General features: G+C 41.5%; 2 protein-coding genes across 5 annotated transcripts; one reads left to right on the plus strand and one right to left on the minus strand.

Annotated features, from left to right (window-relative positions):
• Positions 1 to 1,475: 1,475 nt before the first annotated feature.
• Positions 1,476 to 12,872, minus strand: arl13a (ARF like GTPase 13A). 4 transcript variants are annotated; one of them, XM_087851343.1, is made up of 11 exons: positions 12,270 to 12,872; positions 10,848 to 10,938; positions 4,414 to 4,530; positions 4,167 to 4,237; positions 3,828 to 4,080; positions 3,589 to 3,694; positions 3,254 to 3,459; positions 3,069 to 3,177; positions 2,261 to 2,531; positions 2,057 to 2,173; positions 1,476 to 1,943 (listed from the first exon to the last, which is right to left on the minus strand). In XM_087851343.1, the coding sequence occupies exons 3-11, from the start codon at positions 4,470 to 4,472 to the stop codon at positions 1,888 to 1,890; spliced, it is 1,248 nt and encodes a 415-aa protein (XP_087707469.1). In that variant the 5' UTR covers positions 4,473 to 4,530; positions 10,848 to 10,938; positions 12,270 to 12,872; the 3' UTR covers positions 1,476 to 1,887. The 4 variants fall into 4 exon arrangements, with proteins under 4 accessions (XP_087707469.1, XP_087707463.1, XP_006781277.2 ...); XM_087851337.1 differs by lacking the exon at positions 12,270 to 12,872 and adding an exon at positions 11,578 to 12,045; XM_006781214.2 differs by lacking the exon at positions 12,270 to 12,872 and having other exon boundaries at positions 10,848 to 11,556.
• On the plus strand, positions 12,112 to 24,842 carry xkrx (XK related X-linked). The gene is made up of 3 exons (XM_006781212.3): positions 12,112 to 13,199; positions 19,097 to 19,356; positions 23,818 to 24,842. The coding sequence occupies exons 1-3, from the start codon at positions 12,850 to 12,852 to the stop codon at positions 24,681 to 24,683; spliced, it is 1,476 nt and encodes a 491-aa protein (XP_006781275.2). The 5' UTR covers positions 12,112 to 12,849; the 3' UTR covers positions 24,684 to 24,842.
• Positions 24,843 to 25,399: the final 557 nt, after the last annotated feature.

The raw sequence follows: 25,399 nt of genomic DNA on the forward strand, positions 1-25,399 counted from the left end.
GTTGTAGAGTTTCATAGGGAGTAGTAGGAATGATTTCCTGAAGTGTTCCCTAAGGCTGCAGGGTTGAATGAGTCTGTGCGAGAAGGTGCTCTGCTCCCTTCTGTAGTGTGGAATGAGATGAGTCCATGATGGAGAGCAGTTTGTCGAGTGACCTCCTGTCGCTCACTGACTGAAATGCCTCCGGATTCTGGGCAATAATGAATCCACCCTTGTGTATTAGTTTGTTGACGCCGCTGGCATCTCTGATATTGCCCCCACCCCCACCCCCCACCACCAGACAAATGTGGTATCATTGCAATCTGATGATTGTTTCAACATCAGCTTTCAGTGAGTGAACCATTGTCAGGCTGTCAGCGAAAGCTGCACTCAGCGATCCGCAAACTGCGAGCAGCTGTGGAAGCGCGACGGTCCTGCCTCCCGTGGAGGACATGGCTGCTAATGCAAATTCATGTTTTCACACGTCATATTTGCACATGTTAAAGAAATGTTGACACAGAGCTCTTTCACTTAGTAAGTGGATTTTGCAGTTTCCTCCTGCGTTAATTGGCAATTTTCTTTTGCCTGCACAGCTTTAGAAATAGGATTTTTGTAGATTTTAAAGATTGAGTTACAATTAAATGAAAAATAAAGCATATGTTACTAATGTCGCCAGGCTTTGGCATTTGATGATCAGAGCACCGGGTGGTATTTTAGGATCCTAAAAAGCAAAGCTTCCTTAAATATCCTTTTTATATAGTCACTAGTTTCTCTTACCAGTTGAGCAGGTTTTTATAAAAGACAAAAGAAATATCTGTTTAATGTAAAATGTGAGTCTATAATGTATTTAATTTACCATTCAACCACTCCTTAAGCGAACACCCATATTTCTATGAGAGCTGTTCAGCTTATTTCATCCTATTTGATTGGATTTATTGTACTTTTCTCCTTGCAGTAATAATCCTGTGGCATATTTTAGGACAGTTTAATATGAAAAGGTTCTAAATGTATCAGTAAGGAATGAAGAAACCACAAGCTGCATCATAACTGATGATCAGGACCACCGAACAAATCACAATTATCTTTTGTTCCTTTAGTAGGTTTTGCTGAAAGCTATTGAAGTGCAGCTGATATGGATGAAACTCACAAATCATTCTGCCAAATCCAGAAACTGCAGAGCTAAGTCTCAAATCTGTCGGGCAATCTGGTAAACAGTTTCTCCAGATGGAGGAAAGGTGGAAAAATGCATGACTAATTATCAAACGACACCTAAAAGTACAGATTCAGCACCTTATACTACATTTAAGCCGCTCAACCGCCTTATCTTCACACCAGTTAACATCACGTGAACGTTTCTGGACTGTGGGAGAAAACAGAGGATTGTGCAGCCGCTGCCCAGCACGAGCCAGTTTCCTGAAATTATGCAAATGTATTAACAAATGTTTATTATATAATATATACTAGTGTATTATGCAAGTGAGCCATTCGACAATATGCAGAACGTTCCCCAGTACACCGTTTATTATGGGAAAATGTTTAAACAATAATTACAAAAAACAAAACAGACAGTTTAAAAATCCAGTTTTCTTTACATTCAAACCTGCAAAAATGTATATAAACAAAATCCTCTTAGATGCATTGGCCATGTACACAAGTTTATATTTAACACTATTTTTTTTTTTTTTACAATGTGATATTATTTTATCAAAGCACAACTCTTCAGACCTGCCCTTCACTACACTTCGGAGTCTGCAAATTCCCTCCAAAGGTTCAGGAATCAGGTTGAAAGTCTACAACATGGAAAGAGATACAGAAATAGTAGTGTATGTGAAGGGCTGCAGTATGTTCTATACGTCTGCTGTGGACCCGCATCCTCACACTCGGGCGGCAGGAGACACGCACGATTCACTCTCACTGTCCCTGATCCTGACGCTCTTTCAGAGCTAGTATTGCTTTCCGGTAAAGATCTGCCAGGAGACAGGTTGAACTTATAACATTAAAACTGCGATTTCATGCTGTCAGAGTCCAAAGTGTGGTTACTGTATTTTATTGGTGGATGGAAGAAGTGGATGAGGCTCACCAAAGGTTGCAGAAAGGTCCACGGGCTGCGAATAAGCTGCTGGCATCTCCTCTGTGTTGATCTTGTTTTTTCTTTTCACTTTCACAACTCTCTTCTTCTTCTTTCTTTCTCCTTTAACTAGACAGAAAACAAAAAAGTAGATTTGAGATTCTTAAACAGCTAACCACTAAAACTGAGTGTAATCCAATAGCTGCTTTTGGGAACCTTTCAGTGGTTTCTCGTCATTCTCGGGTGATTCTGGCACATCCAGCGTCTCTTCTTTCACCTTTGTTTTGCGTTTAAGTTTGCCCTTTTTTGGAGGGATCAGAGCACTGCTGGCTTTGTCTCTGTGACCAGAGTTATCTTGCTCTCCTTCATTGGCGTCACCGTCCTCTTCCTCTTCGTGTTCGTTCGGCGGTCCCTCGTCTTTTTCACCTTCCTTCACCTTAACTGTCTTCTTCTTCTTCTTCTTTAGCTTCTTTTTCAGTGAAGTGTCCTGGAAATAGATTTAATTTAAAGCAAAGTGCAGTTTATACACCTGCCACATCACCAAAATGAAAATTCAAAAGAAGAGAATGGGAGAATTTGTTCTCCAAAGCTGAGGTGGGCATTTTTCTGGATTTCTGAAAATGCAGACTGTTAAACGAATCATGCATTCCGACATTTCGACTTATCATCAATAGAATTGTCAGGTTAATCATTGATCGTAGCCCTATTGAAATGAATTTAAAACAGAACATTTAATGCAACAGATAAAATCATAGTAGAGCAAACACACGAAGACAGACAGCATCTACATGTGCGGTTTAATACAACAGATATGCCACAGAAACAAATTTAGGATTCAGGAGTTTTTGCTTACACAAGTTTTAGTGTGTTTCTTATGATCTTGGCAAAGCATTAGAAATACTTTGAGAATCACCATCATTATTTGCGATGGTACCATCATTATTCTATGAAGAATTTATGGCCTAGCTGCTGATCGCATTACATTTTATAAAGTTTTATAAAGAATGTAAGATATTTTTCTGACCTTTTGCAGCATATTCCGAATGGGTTGCAGCTTTCCTTCGCTCTTGGGTTTTTTCTCCTTGTCTTTGGGCCGATGAACCTTGCCCAGATCTGACTTGCTGGATCTTATTCTGAGGTAATAACAAATTCATGTTAAAAGATTAATGCCTTTATCTGCAATATTTGAGCTCTGAAGGCCTTTCTTACCGTTCGACCTTGGTTTTTCTTTGCACTTTCTCTGCTTTTCCATTCCTCTCCCTCTCTCTTGGCTCCAGAGGCCTTTTGCTGTCCTGAGCTACACGAGCACACAGCTCTGGATAATCCAGACAAACAGCTCGCAGCAACCAGCGAAGACCTCGCAGAGTCTTTCTGTCTGACCAGCGCCGCAGGTCCATTAAGGCTGAACAAGGCTCCTGAGTGGAAACAGAAAGAAAGCTCTGTTTCTTTGCACAGCTAAGGCGTCCCCCCCTTTAATGCAACGCTGTCTATATTTTATTAAACAAGATTTAAGTCTGATTAGATCATTTTGAAATATTACTTACAATATGGCACAGAGAGCGGCTCTGGTTGACCAACTTCTCTAAAGACAATATCTCAATCAATTCACTACCCAGCAAAGCATTCATTTTATCCTGTTTGTTGGCCAAGCTGAAAGCAAAAGAGAAGTGTCACAATTAATATTTTGTTCTGTATTTTTACATGTGAGCCACCAGGGGGCATTGTTTGCACATGATTTGAGATCTGATGTAAAATTCAGACATATAAAACAGAGTGTAATTACACTAGTAGAGGTTTTCCTGCTACCCTCGGCTGCTTCAACAGGTCCGAAAGAAGCTCCCTGACTTCCTTTATCCTCTGCCTGTCACCAGAGTCCACAACAAAGATGATGCCATGAGCCTCTCCATAGAGCTCCCTCCAGGTGCCACGGGACTCTGCTGATCCTCCGACATCCAAGAGTGTGACCAGGTAATTCTCCACCCTCAGCTCATGTCTAATGCAGCCATGTGTGGGTCCTGATTCGACAACATTGGCGACTGAAGGGGGGAAACACAGGTGGTTACTTGTTGTATTTCTGAAATAAACACTTGAGGTTGAACCCTCGGTAAAGCCGCATGCATACCTCTTAGCATGCCTCTGATGGAGGATGTTTTTCCCGCTTTGTCAAGACCAACCACAAGAATGGTCACTTTCCTGCAGACGAATGCAGATTGATATTAGCTTAAGGTGACTTCTGTGGATTTTAGGAACAATCAATGAGCTGATGCTACAAGAACGTCTAAAAATAATCTCCTCGAGTGATTGAGAGAGGAAGTGTTTTATTTTTTAGTAAGTTCAGCAGGAAGATTGCGAAAGTGTAATATCTGTACCTGATTGGCTCCTGTATTTTGGAGACCCAGTTGCAGCAGTTGCTCATCAGGTTGAACATGTTTACTTGAGGTGAGCAAGGTGTGCACAGTGGCCACCATCTTTTCTGGAACTGGTACCTGCAGACAGATGGTAAATCTCAGTGTGACTCACACACACATACGCAGATAAGGCTGGAAGGTTGAGTCACTTGGGAACGAGGCCAGGCCCATCGCAAAGATGCTTTGTGTCTGTCTCCTGTGGACTTAGGAGACGTTTACAGATGGTCACTCGCGACAGTGCATTCACTGCCCAGGGTTATCCAGGGCGCCGCTTCCGGGCCAGTAGAAGCCCTCATGGAAAGAATGCACTACTTTAAACAGTTCATGTCTGTGCATGATAGTTGCAAGCAAGACTGCAGGCAGGTTTGTCTTTAACATAAACTCTTCTGTCCACTGAAGCAGATAAAATTTCCTAAATTTGATGTGAAGACATATAACAGCCCCCTCATTAACAGGTAAACAACCGTAAACCAAATCATAATTGAAAACATAAAACACCATGCTCTCTACTCCAACTAAAATGTCCATTATGATGCAACTTATCCATGTCGTCCTCTCATTTAGCCTCCTGGTCATCACAGTTCTGAGAACCCCACCACTAACGCACCACTAACACCAGTTCTGTAGAAAGTCCACCATAATAGCTAATCTAATTTTGAGAGCTTTTTCTTTCTTTTCCTTCTGAAACCGATGATCTATCAGAACTACATCAAGGATTTCTCAACAGCCACACTCTTCACAAATACTTTCTTAATTGCTAACATATCTAACATATGGGCTCAAGCCTCTCCAAGTACCCCTGAGATAGGCCATTACTAGGGGTGGGGGAAAAAAATCGATACTGTGTAGTATGGTGATATTTTGTTTGCTAATAATGTATGGATACAGGGACAGCAGAAATCGATATTTTGTTACAAAAAAGGTTTTTGTGCTCTGACTTCAGAGCATGTTGATCCTTTTTCTGAGCAAGAATCCTGACATTCCTTCACTGTCCAAATGTGTTTAACTTGTTTTTGGCAGCAATAAACATGACAGTTTACTTATTTTAATTTAAGACATGTTTTATTTTAATTAAGTTTAAAACTTTTTTATTTAATGTAAAATTATATTTTGTTTTAATTTACTTTCAAATTCTTCAGTTGCTGAAGGGGCTGCATAGTTTTCATAAACTGCATAGTTCAGAATAGCTATAATTGTACCAGATGGTTGCGTTCAGTTAAGTTGGACTAGACTGTAATACAAACCGTTCAGTTTGTCAACAATAAAACTGAAATGAGAGAAAGACTGAGTGTGAGACTTTGTTATTAGATAAAATGAATATTGATAAAGTTTACCTTTATGTACAGAATCTGAATATCGCAAAATATTTTAAAAAATTGCAATAATATCGTATCGTGCGTTAAGTATTGTGATAATATCGTATCGTGGGATGTATGGTGATTCCCACCTCTAGCCGTTACAAGCAAGTATTGCATGATGTTTCTCAGTAACTTCTCTTCATATTGTCTTTTTGCCACTGAATGTGTGTTTGCCTCATAGAAGCTCTCTAACATGTCACTGGATGCATGAGCAGTCATCCTGAAACTTCCCAATAAACACGCAGCAGGTGCATGAGAGGTAGGGCATGTGCTAAAAACACACACACACACAAGCAGATCTTCCTTTGTCAAGTGCATCTGTTCAGGTCCTGTAATCTGCTAAAGCCAGTTTAGAATGGCCTGCTTTTACAGTGTTGTTAACAAGCTGCTCCATGTTTGTACCGGCTGTAGAAGAAGCCGCCCCTGTTTCTGCTATGGTGTAAGGAGGACTGGTTTTCATATCTCATTGTTTTAGACATTTAAACCAGATTAGTTAGTCATGAGTAGTTTTAAAATACAAAACATCAGTTAAGTTTTTATCATTTTAAGAGGCATAAATAAAGAAGAAACTGGACTACTAACAATGGAAAACAAGAAACAGTTTTATCTAATTTGATAAAAATCCCAAATAATCAGAACAAAAGATAAAAAAAACAAACAAACAATTTTTTATGAAAACTTTAAATCTACCATAAAAGAACAGTTAATCAATTTGGATTCCCCTCTAAAACAAAGCAGCAGTTATGACTGATATTTTTTCTACATGAGAAAAACTGCCTGAAAAAATTATTTTTCATACAAACACCAACAGTGTCACATGCCTGGTAAAATGCAGTGACTCTATAACTCACAGAAAAGCATTTTAAATTCAGCAGGAGCTATTACCTGACACCACGACATGTAAAAGTTGCAAATTTGAAAGATTTAGCCTTCTGCTCAATGAATACTCACAGAAGTATGTCTATGTCCATGCATTTGTTTGGGTGCTCGTCTTCACTGACATCTTGTACCCATCGCCTACAGAACTAATCAGGCTCACACTAAGCCTTTGGTCACCCCATGTGGGAGGTGCAATCTGGAAAATGTTGTATTGGCTTTTCAACCAATCCCAGAGCTCTCTGAACCAACTTCTAATCCCATTGGATGGCGTGGTCCTTCTGGAACTCGACCAAATGAAGGCGCTTATATCCATCCCCGGAAAACTAAATTTGTCGAGTGGTGTGATCTGTGGCGTGCTGTGATCTCCTTTTCTTGGTCAAGACAGAAAGATGGATTTAGGCTGCACAATCTCAGTCTCTCAGTGAGATAATGACACTACGAGGGCCGTTTAGTGTCACACTGAATTTACAATTAAAACAGAAAGATTACAGCCACCTAATATTGTGTTGTGCTTCCTTGTGCCTTGAGAGCAGATCAGACCCATCAGTGCTTGGACAGAGGATGCCTGGGGGTGCAAGTGCACGAGGAGAGGGTGCTTTATAGGCAGCAATGTTTTTATTGCTTGGGTCTTGTAAAAATAACATCCTTGGGAACCCTCGGACTGAAGGTTTATCAGGAAAACATAAAATGCCATTTGGATGTTTTCTCCTTTTTTGGCTCTCCTTTGATATCTTTTAGCTTTTCTGACAAGAACTTACATGAAAAAAATTCTCTTTAATGTGAAAGTGAAAACAGGTTTATACAATTAAATAAAAATATATCGTGTAAAATAAGTTACTGCATAAATATTTCCCCTCTTTTAAAGTGACTGATCTAATTCAAAAGCGGTCCAGCCAGATGGTTGTAGCAACTGCACAATTTGTGAAATGGATATCACCTAAGTGCAGTGAATGTGTCTCAAGTGATTTTAGTACAAAGGCACCCATGTCTGGAAGGTCCAGTCACTGGTTAATCAATATTTCTGGCTACAGTTACACCATGAACATAAAAGAACACCTAAAGCAACTCAAAGAAAAAGTTACTGAAAAGTATAATTCAGGGAATGGGTACAAAAAAAATCCAAGTCACTGAACATTCCCTGGAGCTCAGGTAATGGAAAGCGGCACATGTGTAAGTCAGCTTAGAGCAGGTCATCCTCCTTAAAACTGAGTGACTGTGCAAGAAGAAGAGTGGTGAGGGAGGCCACCAAGACAGGACACCTATGACCAGTCAGAAGTGCCTAGAAAATTATTTGCTAGTGCTTAAAAAAAAGGTAGAAACATCTCTTCGTTGCAAAGAAAGACCCAAATCTCACATTCATCCAAGAGCATGTGGGAGACTCCGCTGTTGACTGGAAGAAGGTTGTTTAGCCTTCAGACTAGACGCTATGTTTTGGTGCACATCAAGCCATGCACACCATCTCCACTGTGAAACAGGGCAGTGGCAGCAGCAGGCAACTAAGAATTATTAGCTTTTATTCAGCAAAAGCTACACAGCTATGCAGAAATGGTTTAAAAACAACAAGAGGAATGTTTTAAGTGGCCAAATCAAAAAGAGTTGTTCACACCTGATCCCCGTGCACCCTCGGAAAGCTTGAGCAGTCTCCCAAAGAAAAATAGAGCAAAACTGGCGTTCACACGGAAAAATGTGGCTATACTTGAAAGGGGTGAATATTTCTGCAGCCAGTTACTTTACATGATAAATGTTATTTTAAGTGAAATTAATGGTAGAAGTCTTTCTTTTTTACTTTGACATTAAAGAGGGATTTTCTCTATTTTTTTAAAGCCAAATTCTAGTGACCATGATTCTATTTATAAAATGAATACATGGGAAAATATTCTAGGGGATTAAAGGGGAACTGTAGATGAGGCTGGATAATAAAAAATGCAACAATTATTAGTGGATATATGATCCTTTATGCATATCTGTGTGCATAATATTGTGCATATGATTTTGTTTTTCATTTTCTTTCTTATAGGGTGACTTTTTACCATTTTGGCTGGGATGTGACTTTTGAGATCTTTTTGTCTTATTTTTTTCCATTTCTCAAAGAGCACAACAACAACAAACAGATAAAGATAAAAAATCCATTGAGTGTGAATAATTAGGAGGAAATAAATAACGTGTTATTTTATTTCTGTTTTTTTTTCTTCTTTGTTTAAAAAGCAAAGTCAAGTTTGTTTACATATTTATTTATGTATCAGCCATTCATTCTAACATTAGGAAAGCATCATCTGAATATATTACATAATGGTATTAATACCCTAATTAAGCCGCCCGATACAGTTTGTGTGTAACATCATCCGCTAGATGGCGCCATCGACACCGGATCTATTATTGTTGCCTGTGACTGCTGTGCACCATACAATCTAAATCCAGAGTTTTTCCTGGCTCAGCATTGGCTCAGAATCCACACAAGCACAATCACTCTGAGTATATTAAAGGCTGTTAGTCTGTGTTGTCTTGTTTGAATCAAATCAATATATTTTCTTGTTGTTTCTGACCATTTGTAAACAAATGGTCAGTAAATGACAACCAAATTTTGTTCTTTGTCTTTAGTGGATAAAACTCTTTGTCGGAATTAGTTGTGAAAAATTCCTCAGTGCAGGTAAAACCCTTCAATACTATAAATTCATCTCAAAACAAGTCACCTTACAGATTCCCCTAAAGCCCGATGCTCAGCGAAAAACCCACACATAGTTAAGGGTGAGTGAAAGAGGTGGGGTTTCTGCAGCCATGATTTCATTTGTGAGCAAATAAATATGTAATGGCTTCTTTCAGAGACTGGGATCAGTGGCTTCTGTGAGAGCTTTATCTCATTATGTCATTAAACCGACTTCCAATCAGGCACTGCCTCCCTCTGCTGAGTAAACTCATCCAAAGCTCTGACCACAGCCCTGCGTCAGCTGACACACACATACACCCACGCACACACAGTGATAAACAGCAGCAGTTCAGCACCACACCCCTATCTCCTCCTGTTGTCCACACTGCTATCATGTTTCAAAGACCCCCAACTTCCAATATTGCTACTGCTTCTCAGCTTACATTAGGCTGCTTTTCACATTCTGCTTTGAAAAACCGTCGAGTGAACTGTTAGATATTTTGGAAAGTAATGAATGTATGCTTGGGATTGCATTGCTCTTTCTTATGTACACGTTTGGACAGACCCAGGGTGACTGTTAAAAAAAACTGTAAACAGACAACCAGCGCACCCTTTTCCTGACCTGACTGACTAATAACACAGCACACCAACACATGTCAGCTTTCTATCTTCTTAGGTCCCTTTTGCAATGCCAGGCATGATTAGTTACAGGGCAGCTGATTAGACGAGAAGAGGTCACGTTTGGGTGAGCTGTGTTGAAAAACTGGAAAAACTTCCTCTGTTTTTTTTGTTTGTTTTTTTGTAGAGAAGAGGAAATTATGGCACAATGTTATATCCACAATGGTGTAAACTGAGCTTCTTTTCTTTTCTAGTTTAGCAAAATAAAAAAGGAGGGTGGGGGCTTATTTAAAAGCTTTTGGTCCACCAGCTTTTTAATCTAATTGATCAGAAAAGGTGAAAATCCCAGAAAAAGGCTCAGATACTAACTGAAATGAACCCCCACACTGAAACCTAAATGTGCGGTTGAGTGGAGGTGTCAGGCAAATTCACTCCAGCTTGTGGCTTTCTCATGCTCCTTGAACAGTGATAACCCTTGTTTGCGTGAATAGATGAGCAAACAACCAAATGGTTCCCACTTGTACTGCAGAGCGCATTGACTAATGAGCGCCCTTCTAACTAACAGTTACATAGGGAGGAAATATCTCTGTGAGACTGAGTGCAGTTTTAGGAGTTCCCTGCAGCTGTTCGTGTGCCTGCTCCACTCTCAGGCCTGAAGGTTACTACAACACAACCAAGCCCGGCCTCCATGTGGCAACTAAAAATGGAAGTGAAAATGATCTCTGTGCCCTCGCCCTCACAGTGCTTTTCCATTTGTATACTCTATGCAATAAAAGTGTAGCGCTGTTTCTCACTGTTTTACCTCTGTGTGTGTGAGAGGAGAAGTTAGTCTGAGAATAAAACACAATGATTGTTAGGGTTTGTATAACATTTTCTAACAGATTATTAGTACTTACTGAAGATGAACACTGATGCACTCCTCCTTCAGTTGTAGTAGCTCTAGTGCCAGTGGGGGTTTTCCTATGCAGCCAGCCACATGTTTGCCCACTGAAAATAAACCTTAAACACTTTTTAAAACTTCTATCTCCTTTGTTTTGCTATATTTTAAACAAAGGCTGACTATCATTAAAAGTTTCTTATCTCTGATATCTACTAATTAGGTTATCTACTAACTCGTTTGATTAATCGTGAACCATGCTGTATGTCATTGACAGAGTAAACTGCACTTTAACAATTACAAATAATGTTTATAATATTCCCATATTGTGTGTGTGCGTAGCCTATATTTTTTAACAGTGTTGGGAAGGTTACTTTTAAAATGTATCCCACTACAGATTACAGAAAACATGCCCCAAAATGTATTTTGTAACGTATTCCGTTGTATTCTGAATACTTTGGATTACTTAATATATTATCATGCTGTTTACAACTACATGAATGTACTATTGCTGTGATTTATTACTGTTACTGAAGGTCCGCGGCTCCAAACCGTAGTAAAGGGACCTCTGGCTAATACGGTGGGTTCTGTGTTGGGCTCGTAGCCGAAAACTAGCTTTACTTTGTTGTCTGGGTCAACTTTGCTTGCGAGAGACAGAGAGAGGCGTTGAAAGGCTGCTCCAACGGAACTTATTGTTTCAGAGGAAAACACGAACACGGTGTACAGTCGAGTCTTAATAGCTTACTTACAACTGGGCTCGTCAGGCTCTCTTCTTGGCTGCAGTGGTTATTATTATATTTACAGGCTTCCAGCTCCCGTTTCTGCTCGATGACAGCTCATACTTTTCCACTCGCCTTTTTCTCCCTCCCTCGCTCACAGACACATAACGTGTATGGCAGTCCATTCTCCCTGCAGCACGGACTACACTGCCTATGATGCTACATTCTTTAGAGCTATGCCTGTAGCATTCTTATTATTATTTCTATTAGCATTCTATTAGCACAACAACAACAACAAAAAGGCGCGCTCTCACCCAGGAAACACACGTCGCAGAGAGAACCGTCACCCTGTAACCATGGCAACCATAACGCTGCCGCCCGGCCTGTAACAACGGCACATAACTGTCAAACAAAACCCAAACAGTCCTGACCCGCGACAATATGAAACAGGAAAATACCAAGTAATTGTATTCTAAATACCACCGTTTTAAACGGTAACTGTAACGGAATACAGTTACTCATATTTTGTATTTTAAATACCTAACGGCGGTACATGTATTCCGTTACTCCCCAACACTGTTTTTTTAATATGAGTATATGTCACCACTTCTCATTTCCTTTCCTTCCACCTTGTGTACTCATTTGTGCACACACTCAGCATGAGTCTTCCTTGTACCCGTATTGCCCATATTTGGGGGAGTTTACCTATAACCCGAGCTTACCTTCAATGAGCTCGTCTTACTTATTTTGAAAGCTGCCACCCATCATTTCCGGTGCCTCTCTGAGTTTCGGCCTGACTTGACGCAGCTGTTGCATGAAACACTGAAAACATGACCCGACAACAGCCACACGCCAACACGGAGCCACTCAAAAAACCTCCAGCCCGGAGCCAAGTCCTCTTTGTTTAACCAGGAACAAATACGAGCGATCGGGACGCTTCAGATCACCGCCGAGTTTGGACGATCGTCGGGCGGTTGGAGTTATTGTGAGGGTGTATGACTGGGCTGAACTTTGCCAATCCTGCACACTGACGCTGCACAAACGGACAGTGAGGTGATTTCCATTTGGCCAAACGCGGAGACACCGAAACGCAATATAAGACGAAGACGACGACGACGACGGGAAAACAGGATACAAAAACCTCCGCGGGGAGTCGGGGATGAGTGAATGCCCGCAGTCGGATAGTCAAGTTATACGTAATGAGGAAAGTTTGGAGGGACAGCGCATCAAAGGAAATATTTTGGAGGCAGGTTCCTATTAAAGTGGCGCTCTGACTTCAGTGGCGTAAACATCAAAATTACTATGTGCGAAGTGGCCATGGGGGAGCAGGACGGGGAGATCTCGGACGTGGAGCAGTGCTCCTCTGTGGCGGAGAACGGGGTCATGTTGGTGGTCAATCACAGCCGGGCCCGTCCTCCCCTCAGCGTCGTGCTGGCCACCGTGCTCTACTGCGCTGAGTTCATCACGGCCGCCGTGCTCTGCAGCATGTACCATCGCACCGAGGATGTGATCTGGATGAGCTTCACCATCGTTTTCATGCTGGTGCCCGCTGTGCTCATTCAGCTAGCCTTAACTTTCATCCACAGAGACCTGGGTCGGGACCGTCCTCTGGTCCTCTTCCTGCACCTGCTGCTGCTGGGCCCGCTTATCAGGTAATTGGGAAACGTGGCCAGTGTGTGCGCTTGAAATCAGGATACTTTACTGCTTGTCATTTTTGTTATTACACCTTTTTACCCACAATAATAAGGTTCGTCTGTGATAAATTACCATTCAGGGGCATTTAAAGGCAGAAGAAAACATCTCCAGTACCCATAAATCCAGTTTAATTTCCAGTCATTCCAGTTCCAGCTTTGATTTTACACTGTAGGGAAGTTCACTAGATGTCAGCCACTGCTGACTGCATGAAACGGTGACAAGTAGCATGTAAACAGACAGTTAAATGCCATTTTAATATTTGATATATATGTTTTAGCAATAATGTTACAGATTTTTACAGACTTGATGTTTCTTTATCTGCAGTGCAGTATAAAAACACCATACGACTTTTAAAACTGACAAAACAAGAGCGGTTTTTCACTGATGGCTGACATGTTAGAGACAAAGCAGTTAACAGAGAAAACTTGCATCATTGAATCTCATTAGTTCACCTTAAGTCCTAAGTGGGCATGCAACTTCCCACTTAGTTGCATGCCCACTTAGGACTGTCCTGCCATCAACAGTGCAGGACAGTTAATGGTCTATAAATTGACAAGTTCTGCAGAATGCATTAAAGCCTGGCAGCAACCTCTGAGAGCTGGAATGACTCTGCAGCAGGAGAAAACTATGGAGACGAGTTGCTTAAGGATGTAAGATGCATGATATAAATGAACAGTAACACCTGTTAGGGTTCAGTACCTTCATGAACTACAAACAAACTGCCACTTTAATTGAATCTAACAAGTCTAGTTGCAAACGTTGGAACATTTCATTAGCTTTTGCTCGCGTACCCAGTAAACTGAAAACTGCATAGGACTATCAGTCATTTTTTGATAGCTCATAATCTCTTGTGGTTGTAAGGCAGATATTCTCCTAATCTACCCTCTCAGATGAGTTTAAGCTGCCTTTTTTCATGTAATATCTTTTTTTTTTGACACTTCATCAAACACGACAGGATGTCATCTTTGACTCTGCAAAGCTGTAATGAGCTCTAATTTTGCCACGCTTAAATATATCCACGTCCACTGATGTCAGTCCCTTGCTGCTCACTCTTGCAGCACTACGGTTGAACCAGTGTTTTTGCACTGAATAAAGATTTGCAGGTTTGGTAACCGAATCACACTCCAGATGGAAAGCGAGTCCATTATGACGAAGAGGCTAGATGAGTGAACATCACAACCTCCCACATCCTTCAGTGTGTTGAATAGTAATAGGCTTCAGAACAAACAGCTTGTCCGATGATACCCGTCGCCCTCTTTTAATTTAAAGTCTCCCTGATGGCCAACCGCTCGACGGCTGTGGTCACTCTGTCAAATGACTGCACAACACTTACTAGCACGCTTTGTAGCACATGTTTCACACTTATGACTCGATGCCACTTATGACTTTATATGACCTCATCTTATGTTAATGGCATCCAAAGGTCTCTGTGCTGCAGACCAGTCAGGCAAGAGAAAGAGGAAAGGGGTTTTGGATGTTGCTGCAAAGGTTTCTAGAAATAACGCATGCTTTATTCTATTCTTGTAGGTGAGACAAATGAGCACATCTAGAAAAAGAATAACACCAGTGCATACATTTCAGTCAAGCAACAATGAGTGTTTGCTAGCTTTGATAAAGCTAGTTTGTTTTTAGAGGGAGCAGTTCTGTTTAAATATGCTCAGCTTGCACTTCCATGTCCGGCGATTTGAGCTGAGATACCTGTTTTGCACACGATGACTGATGTAAGAAAACACAGGTGGAGGCGTGCCATGTATGAAAGGAAACATGCACGAACTTCAAACCTATGCTTCCGTCCCCGTTTCTCTCCCTAACTTTGATTTGTCTCAGTGCTCAGACGTAATGAGGTGCATTTACAGTGAAACTAAAGGGCGTGGACCTTTTTGTCTTCTGTTGCAGATTAGGTGCCCTGGAAAGAACAGTTTGCAGAAAGAGGCACGGCTAAAAGTTGGCTTACTTTATGGCTGACAGTCACAGGCAATGCTTTGTAATGCCAATCAAAAGTCAGGAAATCTCAAGTGCTGAGACAACACTATTGATCTAAGCTTATATTATGTAGTGTAGTGTCCAAATATGGTAAAAGAATTCAAGTCTCGCGTTGTTCCTGTTTTACCAGTTTTAGTAAGTGAAAATTGAAAATCATAACAATGTAGCAGAGACATATAAAGAGTATCTACTTGCATGCTGGATCGCCAAATAGAGCTGTGGTTCTTACTGTAAATGAAGTAAGGCCACAGTATCTAATTATTAACATATATAAGAGATAAAGCCACATGAAAGAGTAATGCAGAATGATACTGGGAGACGTTAGCAGCAGGAAGGACAACTTAACATTGGTAAAAATTTAACTACATTTACTCAAGTACTGTACTTTTTACAAGTTGCACAAAAAACTGTCTTTAAGACAAACAGTCAACACACTGTGTGTCTTCAAATGTGGTGTTTTTGAGTCTTGGTGATGAACTCAAGCTTTAGTAACCTGACAAAAACAATCTTAATTAATGACTTATTGATTCTCTTGAGTGAGCTGGACGATAGAGAAGCTTCCATCATGGAGGCTGCCATCAGAAGACGGGCACGCTGTGTCCAGAACAGAGTAGCTATGGTCAGCACTACAGAGTCAGGCTGTTGGTTTGCTTGATGCTCAGTTGGCACTAAGGGTCCCAAAGTCTGCCAAAACATTATCCCCCACACCACTGCATCACCAGCAGCAGCCTGAACTATAAAACAAGGTCGGATGGATCGATGCTTTCTTGTTGTTAACACCAAAAATCTGACCCTGCCATCTGAAAAGGCGCTGCAGACATGATCAGGCTGGTCGGACCAGACAGACTTTTTCTAATCTTCTCTCGTCTGATTTTTGTTAAGCCTGTGTGAAGGCTAGCCTCAACATTCGGTTCTTAGCTGACAGAAGCGGCACCCAGTGTGGTCTCCTGCTGCTGTAGCCAATCTGATTCAAGGTTCAGAGATGTTCTTCTGCATTCCTTTTGTTGAATTTGAGTTACTGCTGCCTTCCTGTTAGCTCAAAGCAGTCTAGCCATTGTCCCCTGTCGTCTGGAATCAGCAAAGGTTTTTTGGCGAGAGAACTGATGCTTACTGCATATTTTCTCTTCTTCAGACCATCCTCTGTAAACCCTAGAGATGTTTGTTTGGGGAAAACTCCAGTAGACCAGCAGTTTCCAAGATACTGCCTGGCACCAACAACCATGCCACATTCAAAGTCACTTAAATCAGCTTTCTTTCACATTCTGATGCGTGGTTTGAACTTCAGCAGGTCATCCTGGTCACATCTACATTCCTAATTGCACTGAGCTGCTGCCTTATGCATTTTTGCATTTGCATTTTTAAAGCAGTTGAACAGGTGTACCTAGAAAAGTGGCCAAGGAGTGTTTGTTGTTGCTTCCACGTCACAGCTAAACAACTTCAAACACCCCTGTAGCTCAATTATGAAGAGGAACCAATCAGAAGAAGAGATTGTTTTAAATAACAATCCGGTTTAAAGTATTACATCTAAAGGATATTAGAACTTTTACGCACAAAAGTTACAGTAGACTGTAAGAATAAAAGATAAAAGGGGGGAAAACCATGATTGGTACCTTCTAATTAATAGGCATAGATAATTTCACATTTGGCACTTTAATAAATGGGTCCTGATCATGGTAACAGTTTCAGATTGTGTTTTAAAGGAGCTTAGAGGGACTGAGTAAAAGGAGAAAATATCAAGGATGGTCCTGCTGCCGACCTTAACAAAAAACAGCTGGGTCTGTCAGCTGTGTACACTTGCTCTCTATCCAGCACACGTCTCACCTCCACCTAAAAAAGCTTTGCTCATGCCAGTGGTTCAAAATGGCCTTTGAAGCAGTTTTCTGCTGACTGCATGTCTAATGCTTTTCAGTTATCATCCATTGTGTCTCTGATGCCTGCCGGGAGTGCAGCAGTGAGGCCGGAAAACAGACACCATGATTGTTTCTGCAGTACAGCTCATCCTGTTCTGCATCATTATGGACCACGCCGCTGTGAATAAATCACCTCTGGTGCAACTTGGCTCAGATGGGCGGCTTCCTGTGTGACTTAGGGATGGCGTAATTGCTGATCTTGTGGCCACACCGTCAGACATCCCATATCTGCTGTCGAGAGAGGAATCTCAACCCTTGATGTTCACAGATAACTGTCCGTTTTTTCAGAGCCTTGTATTACTGGTGCATGCATCTGAAAATACTCACAGTCAACGTAAAACAAAGACGTTATCTAATGAGAAACTTGTCTTGACTTGTCTCTTTAAGTGTATGAAACCAAACCAGGGATGCACAACACAGTTACTTTTTTGTCAACCAGGACTAGTTGAAACATGCTGAGCGTCTTATGTGTCTCAACCATAACAGTCTGAGGAGGCTTTGCCACGGAAGCTGATGGCGTAATCCCAAGTGACCACAACAGGAGGATGTTGCTAAAGACTTACTGAAAGAACTTCCTGAATGCTCTTCTGCCCTATCCAGTCAGGAATGTCAGCATTTCTTGAGTTGCTTGACCTTGTGTTTTTTAAAGGCAGTTCCTCTTCTTTCGTGTGGTATGTGGCCCGCAGTGCTGCTGTATTTGTACACCGAGGGGACAGATTGCATGTTTAGACTGCAAATACAGAGCAGCAACCAGTGTTTCCTTCTATAAATCTATAAGATGCTTCTGTTGAAGTCGGGGTATTGATTGTCTTTGTTTTTTTTCCTTTCTCTAAGTGAAATTCAGCCTGCCTCTCAGTCGTTTTACAGACTCCTAAGTGGAGACTGGCTCAGGTTCAGTGCCATCATTTTGCATATTTTGCATCCCGAGTCTACTGTACTGCCAGAGTTCCAGGAAATGATATCAGGTCGTGCCTTCTCCGTAACGCTGTGGCAAACCTTGTACATGAAAGTCAAGTGGCTTTCCTGTGACTGCCAGCGTAAAGAATAAAGCATGCGTGTGCTTGTGTGAGGCTGAGTGACGATGCGATCTTTTTTCCTACTTGCTATCTTAGCGTGGGTCAAACACAGTTCAGGCGTTGAACAGAGGATCACGTAAACGCTACAGCTTTCCTAGAAAAAAGCAGCTGAAGCAACAGTGTCGGAAAAGGCATTCCAATAGAGTGATGTGAGATTTAGTGCTCCGGTGGGAATACTCAGAGGGCTGTGTTTTGAATACAGATGTACAGCGCTGTCTGTTCCTGGTTATTTTAAATGAATATTATCACAGTGTTGTCATGGCCAGATACTTGCACTTTGGCTATATCACCTAAGTCCACATTCAGTTTATTTTTCCTTTTCATGACGTTTGTTGAGCATTCAGAGGCTATACATTTTCCACAGAAACCCTTTTCAGTGCAAAACCTGTTTCCCCTCCTTATGAATACTGCTTTTTTTTCCCTCTGTGACCAAACACTGAGAGCATTTACCTTGCAAACCTTAAGGGAACCACACCCTGAGACTTTCTGGTAATCCATCCAGGCCTTGTGGAGCAGGGTAGTCCTCCTGCTGAGTGCCCCCTGCTGGACTCTCAGTGCTGTGTGTATTTATAGCTGTGATTTGCAACCAAAGGCTTGTTCATTCTTCTGTGACATGCATAAGAGCAGTGTTGTGTCAGCGCCGTAATGTCCAAACCTTTAAAAACAAAGCAGAAAAACAAATTCCCGACACACGAGCCCCTGATGTCTGATTCGGATCCTCTGCTGCCCTTCAGCGCTCACACTCTCACGCGCTGATTCCACAACACAGACATCACAACATACCAGCGTGGCGTCCTCTAATTTAAACCCAACATCGCACTGCCCTCTGTTGGTGTGGAAGCATTACTTCGCTCACTCTCACACACGCCTCTCTCTCTTCCTCAGGTGTTTCGAGGCTCTGGTGATCTATTTTAAGGCAGGTAAAAAGGAAGAGCCTTACGTCACCATCTCCAGAAAGATCAAGCTGAAGAAGGGAACGGGGACAGAGATGGAGTGGGAAATTGGCCAAACGGAGCGCATCCTGGCCACGCACAGGAATGCCTTCAAACGCACCGCGGTCATCCAGGCTTTTCTGGGCTCCACGCCGCAGCTGACGCTCCAGCTGTACGCCACCATCCAGGAGAAATACATCCTCCCTACAAGAAGTAAGAATCAGTATGAGGGTATCTTTAAAAAAAAAAAACAACTTAAAAATATTAAAATGATGAAAATCATTCAGGTTGGCAGCTCTTTATAACTATGATTCATCACTTTGAATTGATAGTGTATCAAAGAAACTGCCAGTGTTCGTTTATGTAAATGCAGTCCACAAATACTGGGAGATTTACCGCAAAAATGTTATTTAAATGTCACATCGTTAACAGTTGCATCACCTTTAGTAATTACAATATCTGTAGATAAGTTGTCGAGTATGCCAAGGTGTTCCCGAGCCAGCCAAGACTTTGTAATTCAGTGTGTGTTGTAACTGAGCTCCTCGAGGAAGACGCCTGTGCAGACGCCCCGCGGAGGAGGATGCCAGCAGATTTTGAAAAAAAGTTGTCGTACGACTTCATAAAGAGAGAGAAACATGCAGGAAGTTTGTTTAGCAGCTAAAAATAAATGGAAAAATGAATCAAACCGCATAGAACCAGTCATGGCATGAGTAATCTGATACACGTTGGCTGTGCTTCTGGAAATACTTGGATGAATCTTGAGAGCGGTGCAGTCTGTCTCTGAGATTTCAAAAAAGCAAAAGCTCTGTGCAAATGTGAGTTTCTGTGACACCTCAGACGTGGCGAAAGAAACCACAAAGTGCACATTACTTGTATTTTGACACAAACTATTATGGGGAAAATAATCTGAACTGATGTGTGCAGAATATTGAGTGCGTTCTTTTGTCAGATGAGGTTAAGATGAATTCGTTAGGCTCAGATTTTAGCTCATCGTGTCGGCTGTCGACCCACAGAGGTGGGCGTTGGACGGTAAGGAGCCGTTAAAGTGCAAAAGATATTACGTTAATGATATTCGTGGATGGCGCCATAAATGTCTGTGAATGTGTAAAAATGCTGGCTCACAGGATTGCTGCCATTTTTAAAACAAATCTGGCAGAAGGAGAAGGATCAGGCATGACAGTGATCCAAAGCACCTTTAAAAAATTGTCAAGTAGACAAAAGTCAAACTTGCACCTTGTCTGGCTTAAGTTTAGAAAACATTTTGGGTTTAAAATGACAGAAAAACACAAACTGGAAAAAACATTGCCTGATAAATAATAGAAATCGGTGTTAAAGAACTACACTTCCACGCCAAGCAGGGCGGGGTTTGCATTGAAAAGTAAAAGGTAGAGATGAGAAGTAGAGGGGGGGAAAAAAACAAGATTTAAACTGCAATAGTTCAAACATGTACTGACTTTTGTTGCTTTGTATTCTTAACAATGTATATTTAAACTTTTTTTACTTTCTAATTTTACACAATTGGAAATATGCAAATATAAAACTGATGCTCTAACTTTAAGCTTGGTGACATCTGTGCTCACAAGCAGATGTGGTGTAATCGTTTTTAAAGGACCCCAAAGCAAACTGGTGTTTTGGGGTTTTTTTATTAACAGCTTCAGGCATGTTTTCAGGCATAAATATTGTTGTTTATTTTCTGTGAATAATTGAGATCTAGATTTTTTTTCTGCACACTGCTTAAGCGTGAAAACGGCAAATGTAAAGCTGCTGAGAAGCTGGAGGTGTGCAGCCTGCAGTCTGTGCTCGGTTCTTCTTTTTTGACACGTTGCCGTTTCCATTTTTATTTTTACACGATTTTATAATAAAGTGAAGAACATTCATAAGCAATCCATAGGTTTGTAGACTTCTACATTTATGCACAGAGTCAATGTTGGTCCTTCTTTACAATTTATGCAGTTCTCTTTTGCATGGTGGATTTAAGCTTCTGTGCTAAACTTGCTTCCAATTCAAGTTTTATCAGGGCTGAGAGCGCATCAATGTGTAGGCGTCTGCCTTTCCACTTGCTTTTTAAGAAACGACCGTGGATTCTTAAGCAGATGAAGATGTGGGGAGGTTACTAGTCATTAATTCAGAATGTTAATTGATCATCTCTGAGCCCTTTGAACATTACTATCATGTGGCGGGCGATCGTGGCTCAAAGAGTTGGCAGTTCGTCTTGTAACCGGAAGGTTGCCGGTTCGAGCCCCAGCTCGGACAGTCTCGGTTGTTGTGTCCTTGGGCAAGACACTTCACCTACCGCCTACTGGTGATGGCCAGCGCGATATGGCAGCTTCGCTTCTGTCAGTCTGCCCCAGGGCAGCTGTGGCTACAACTGTAGCTGCCTCCACCAGTGTGTGAATGTGAGAGTGAATGAATAGTGCTATATAAATGCAATCCATTATTATTATGTTGGAAAATGTACAGATCTGCCTCTGCCAAAACGTCTGGACATGATTATATTATTTTGCCCTTTACCAAAAAATAGTGACGAAAAAAAGAACAAATTTAATTTTGTTTTATTAAACATTATTTTTAGGTATGTGTGGCAAAGTATAGATGTCCTGTGGCTAAAATTAACCAACTAAAATTAACTAAAATTCAACCCGTGTTTTGCAATTAAATTTTTTTTTCATGATGTTCTGGAAGTTGGAGGTATATTGTGTGCAAGAGCAGTAAATAAGCCACAGACAGACAACACAGAAGGTCTACGGAGCATGTAAGAAAGCACTTTCTCACTGTTTAGCTTTTTAACACGCCAGTCTTTGCACTGCTTTTAGGACAACTTGAAATTTTGACCTGATGATGGCACTAGAGGAAGGACTTTTTTTCCCCTTCTGTCCATCTAAAAGTAGTTGAGATCGTTCAGAGTGGAACAGAATGATACCCAGGCCAACAGCCCAATGTCTCCTCCCCTCCTGCCATGCTGCTGGTGCAGTTAAAGAACGGTTTATTTTTTTTAACTCAAACGCTAATATCATCTTGTTGAATTGGCAGAATTGCAAGCTACATCGTGACCTTCAGAATATATAAGTACTTCTTAGTTGTTTCTTGGACTTGACACATTTCTGGAAAACCTGATAATCCATCTGAATATTTCTGGAAAAGTTGCCTTTTTCACTCTTAGTGTCCCATAAATATTCTGAGTTCAAGTCAAGTGACTTAACAGTGATTTCAAGTAGGGATGCAACGATACCAATTTTTTCAAACCGATACGATACCGATACTTGGATCTGAGTACTTGCCGATACAGAGTACAAAAAACGATACTTCTACCACACACACACACAAATGCAATGAATTGGAAGACAGGTTTTATTATATTCTCTGCCGATAAAAAATAAAATCTTAATAAAAATGACCACAAAAAATTTCAAGTGAAAAATAAGCACTTCTGTTAAATTATTGCAGAGTCTCCACATTGTAATTTTACAAAATATCACTGAACTATTGGCACTGTCTCGAGCTTTCAGGATGATAAATAAACACTTCTGTTTGTAATAAAATAAATACAAATTAGGTTTGAGAATAAAATAAACTTTTAAATTATTGCAGAGTGTCCATATTGTAAACAAACAAACAAAATAATTATTATAAAATAAATAATAAAATATAAAAAATTATAAAATAAATAATAAATAAAATAATAATTGGCCCCCTAGTGGCCAATCTAAAAAACTACAACAGAAATGACAAGCCACCCTCTGATTAATGAAATAAGTTAGTATCGGTTCATGGTATCGGTTAACTTTTACGAGTATGAGTACATACACATTTTACAGTATCGGCCCCGATACCCGATACCAGTATCGGTATCGGTGCATCCCTAATTTCAAGTTTTGTGCTCATTATCCTGCTTCAGCGGGAATCCTTTCCCCCAAAAAAATGCATTCGAGAGAATGAAGCAGGTCTCTGATGATTGGATGTCTGCTTGAAAGACTGGTGTTGATCCCCCTAAATCCAGTGAAGGCTTTACCCCATCACGTTTCGCCACCATTCTCCTGTTCTTCTTCTTCACTTTAAATCTTCTGCTACTTCAACAAAATCTCACAATTTATCAGCAGCATTAACTTTTCTCCATCATTCACAATGAAACGCTGCTTTGTCTCAGCTGACCATTAGATTTGGTTTCCCATCTTGATGCTGCTCGTCTCAGAGACCAGGGAGCATTTCTCCAATGAACTTTTACTGATTGAAGTTTTTCTGATGAAGACGCTCTTGTGCTTTTTTTTTTCAGTGATGGTGTGAACACTTTCGATTTGGCTGATTGTACTTTGGATCCAACAAATTCAGCTCCTACAAAGACTAGATTAATGCTGAGCCCCTCTCTCCTTGCAATAACCGATCGATCTCTGACACCTTCACTTAGTTCTAACACCTGATGCTTCCCTCTTTGCAATGCTCTGGTTATTGCACTGCAGACTCTGCAGTATATTTCTTATTTTCGTGTCAATGAACTTCCTGAGAATTTCCAGGTTGACATGAAATTTTGATGCGGTGTCAGACCCCGCTGTACGTCTGTTAAATTCTGATCTTTTTAAGTGAATAAATCATGTTCTCTGTCCCCAAACTGTTAATAAACCTACTTTTTAACAGTAATTTTTGTGAAGTCTAACAGGTCACTTGTGTCTGTGTTTCCAGTGGTGCTGATGATCATCACCCTGATCTCCATCACCTACGGGGCCCTCGTGTGCAGCGTTCTGGCCATCCAGATCAGATTTGATGACTACAAATTACAGCTGCGCCCCTGTGCTTACCTGTGCATGACTGTCTGGAGAGGCTTGGAGATTGCTACCCGGGTCACGGCGCTGGTCCTCTTCAGCACGGCACTCACTCATTGGACGATCCTTGTCGGCATGGTTAACCTTCTTTTCTTCTTCTTCCTGCCCTGGGTTGAGTTCTGGGCCAGGAAAGGCTCTCTAACTGAGAATGTGGAGAACAACTTTTCTAAGCTGGACACTGTGGTGGTGCTGTGCATGTTCACGTTGCTGTACGCCTGCATAAACATCTTCTGCTGGTCGGCGGTGCAGCTCGACCTCACCCATCAAGAGCTCATCGAGAAAAGGCAGCAATGGGGCCGCCTGGCCATGTACTACTGTGGACGCTTTGTTGAGAACTTCCTCCTCATCACGCTCTGGTACTTCTTCAAGTCGGACTTTTATGAGTATGTGTGCGCCCCGCTGTTGGTGGTCCAGCTGCTGGTCTGCTACAGCCTGGCTGTGCTCTTCATGCTGCTCTTCTACCAGTTTTTCCACCCTTTCAGACGCCTCTTCAAGTACAACGTCCACGACTGCCTGCACTGCGTCTGCTGCCATAAAAGAAGGCGTGGAGAGCAGGGGCGGCGAGGGAAGCCGGCACACTCGTACTCTACGTCAGCCACCATGGTGGTTGGGGCGGAGGAGCCGGCGGAGCTGCTGGACACTCAGGGTTCACAACCTCCTGACCTCACCAGCCAGCTTGGAGAGCGGGAGACGGCTATTGTTGACGATATGATGGAGGCGGCCTAAGTAATCTAATATAAAGGCGCATCGCTGAACAAAGTCTGGAGTAGTTAATTTGTGTGTTTTTTCAGAGAAAGTGAGGTGGCATGTCAGAGAACAAACGTTTGCCTTTTTCTCTTCAGTTCAAACTTCTCGTTCTGTGAGGTATTTAGGGGGACTCCTGGTGTTCTCCCATACACCGAGGGCCCCGCAAAGGTCGGTACAGGAAATAATGTAGCGTCCTGAGATGTGCAGCGACACACAAAGGCCGCTGTTGAGAGGGCAGCCTGAGCCAGGTGTGAGGGGAAACGTGCCGAGTGGAGTGTCCCAAACATCGACCTGGAGACCACACTGTTTACTTAATCTCAGGGTTTTCATAGCACGAAGGCCCTTTTGCACAGGTTTGCATCTGAAGTAGGAGACTTATTAACAGGGGGGGAAAGTGAAAAACACACTAACAGGAGGATGACAAGTAAAGGTCAGAAGATTTATCTTCCTCATACCAACTGCTGTGATGAATGCCTCGTCTTGTTCGTTGTCCACTGTGGCTGGCTTTTGTTTAAAAAGAAAACGGGAGGGGTTTGTGTTGTGAAACAGAAAATTACAAACGTCTAAAAGCCTGTGAGAATATTTTGGTGTCTTGTTTAACACTCAGGAAACTGAGAACTAGCCTTATTCTTGATGTTGCATTAAGGAGACCGACACTGATGAGCTTCTATTTTATTGAAGTGCTTTAAAAGTCA

The sequence above is a fragment of the Neolamprologus brichardi genome, chromosome 2 (genome assembly GCF_056152115.1).
Source record: "Neolamprologus brichardi isolate AB-2024 chromosome 2, ASM5615211v1, whole genome shotgun sequence".
Taxonomy (NCBI): domain Eukaryota; kingdom Metazoa; phylum Chordata; class Actinopteri; order Cichliformes; family Cichlidae; genus Neolamprologus; species Neolamprologus brichardi.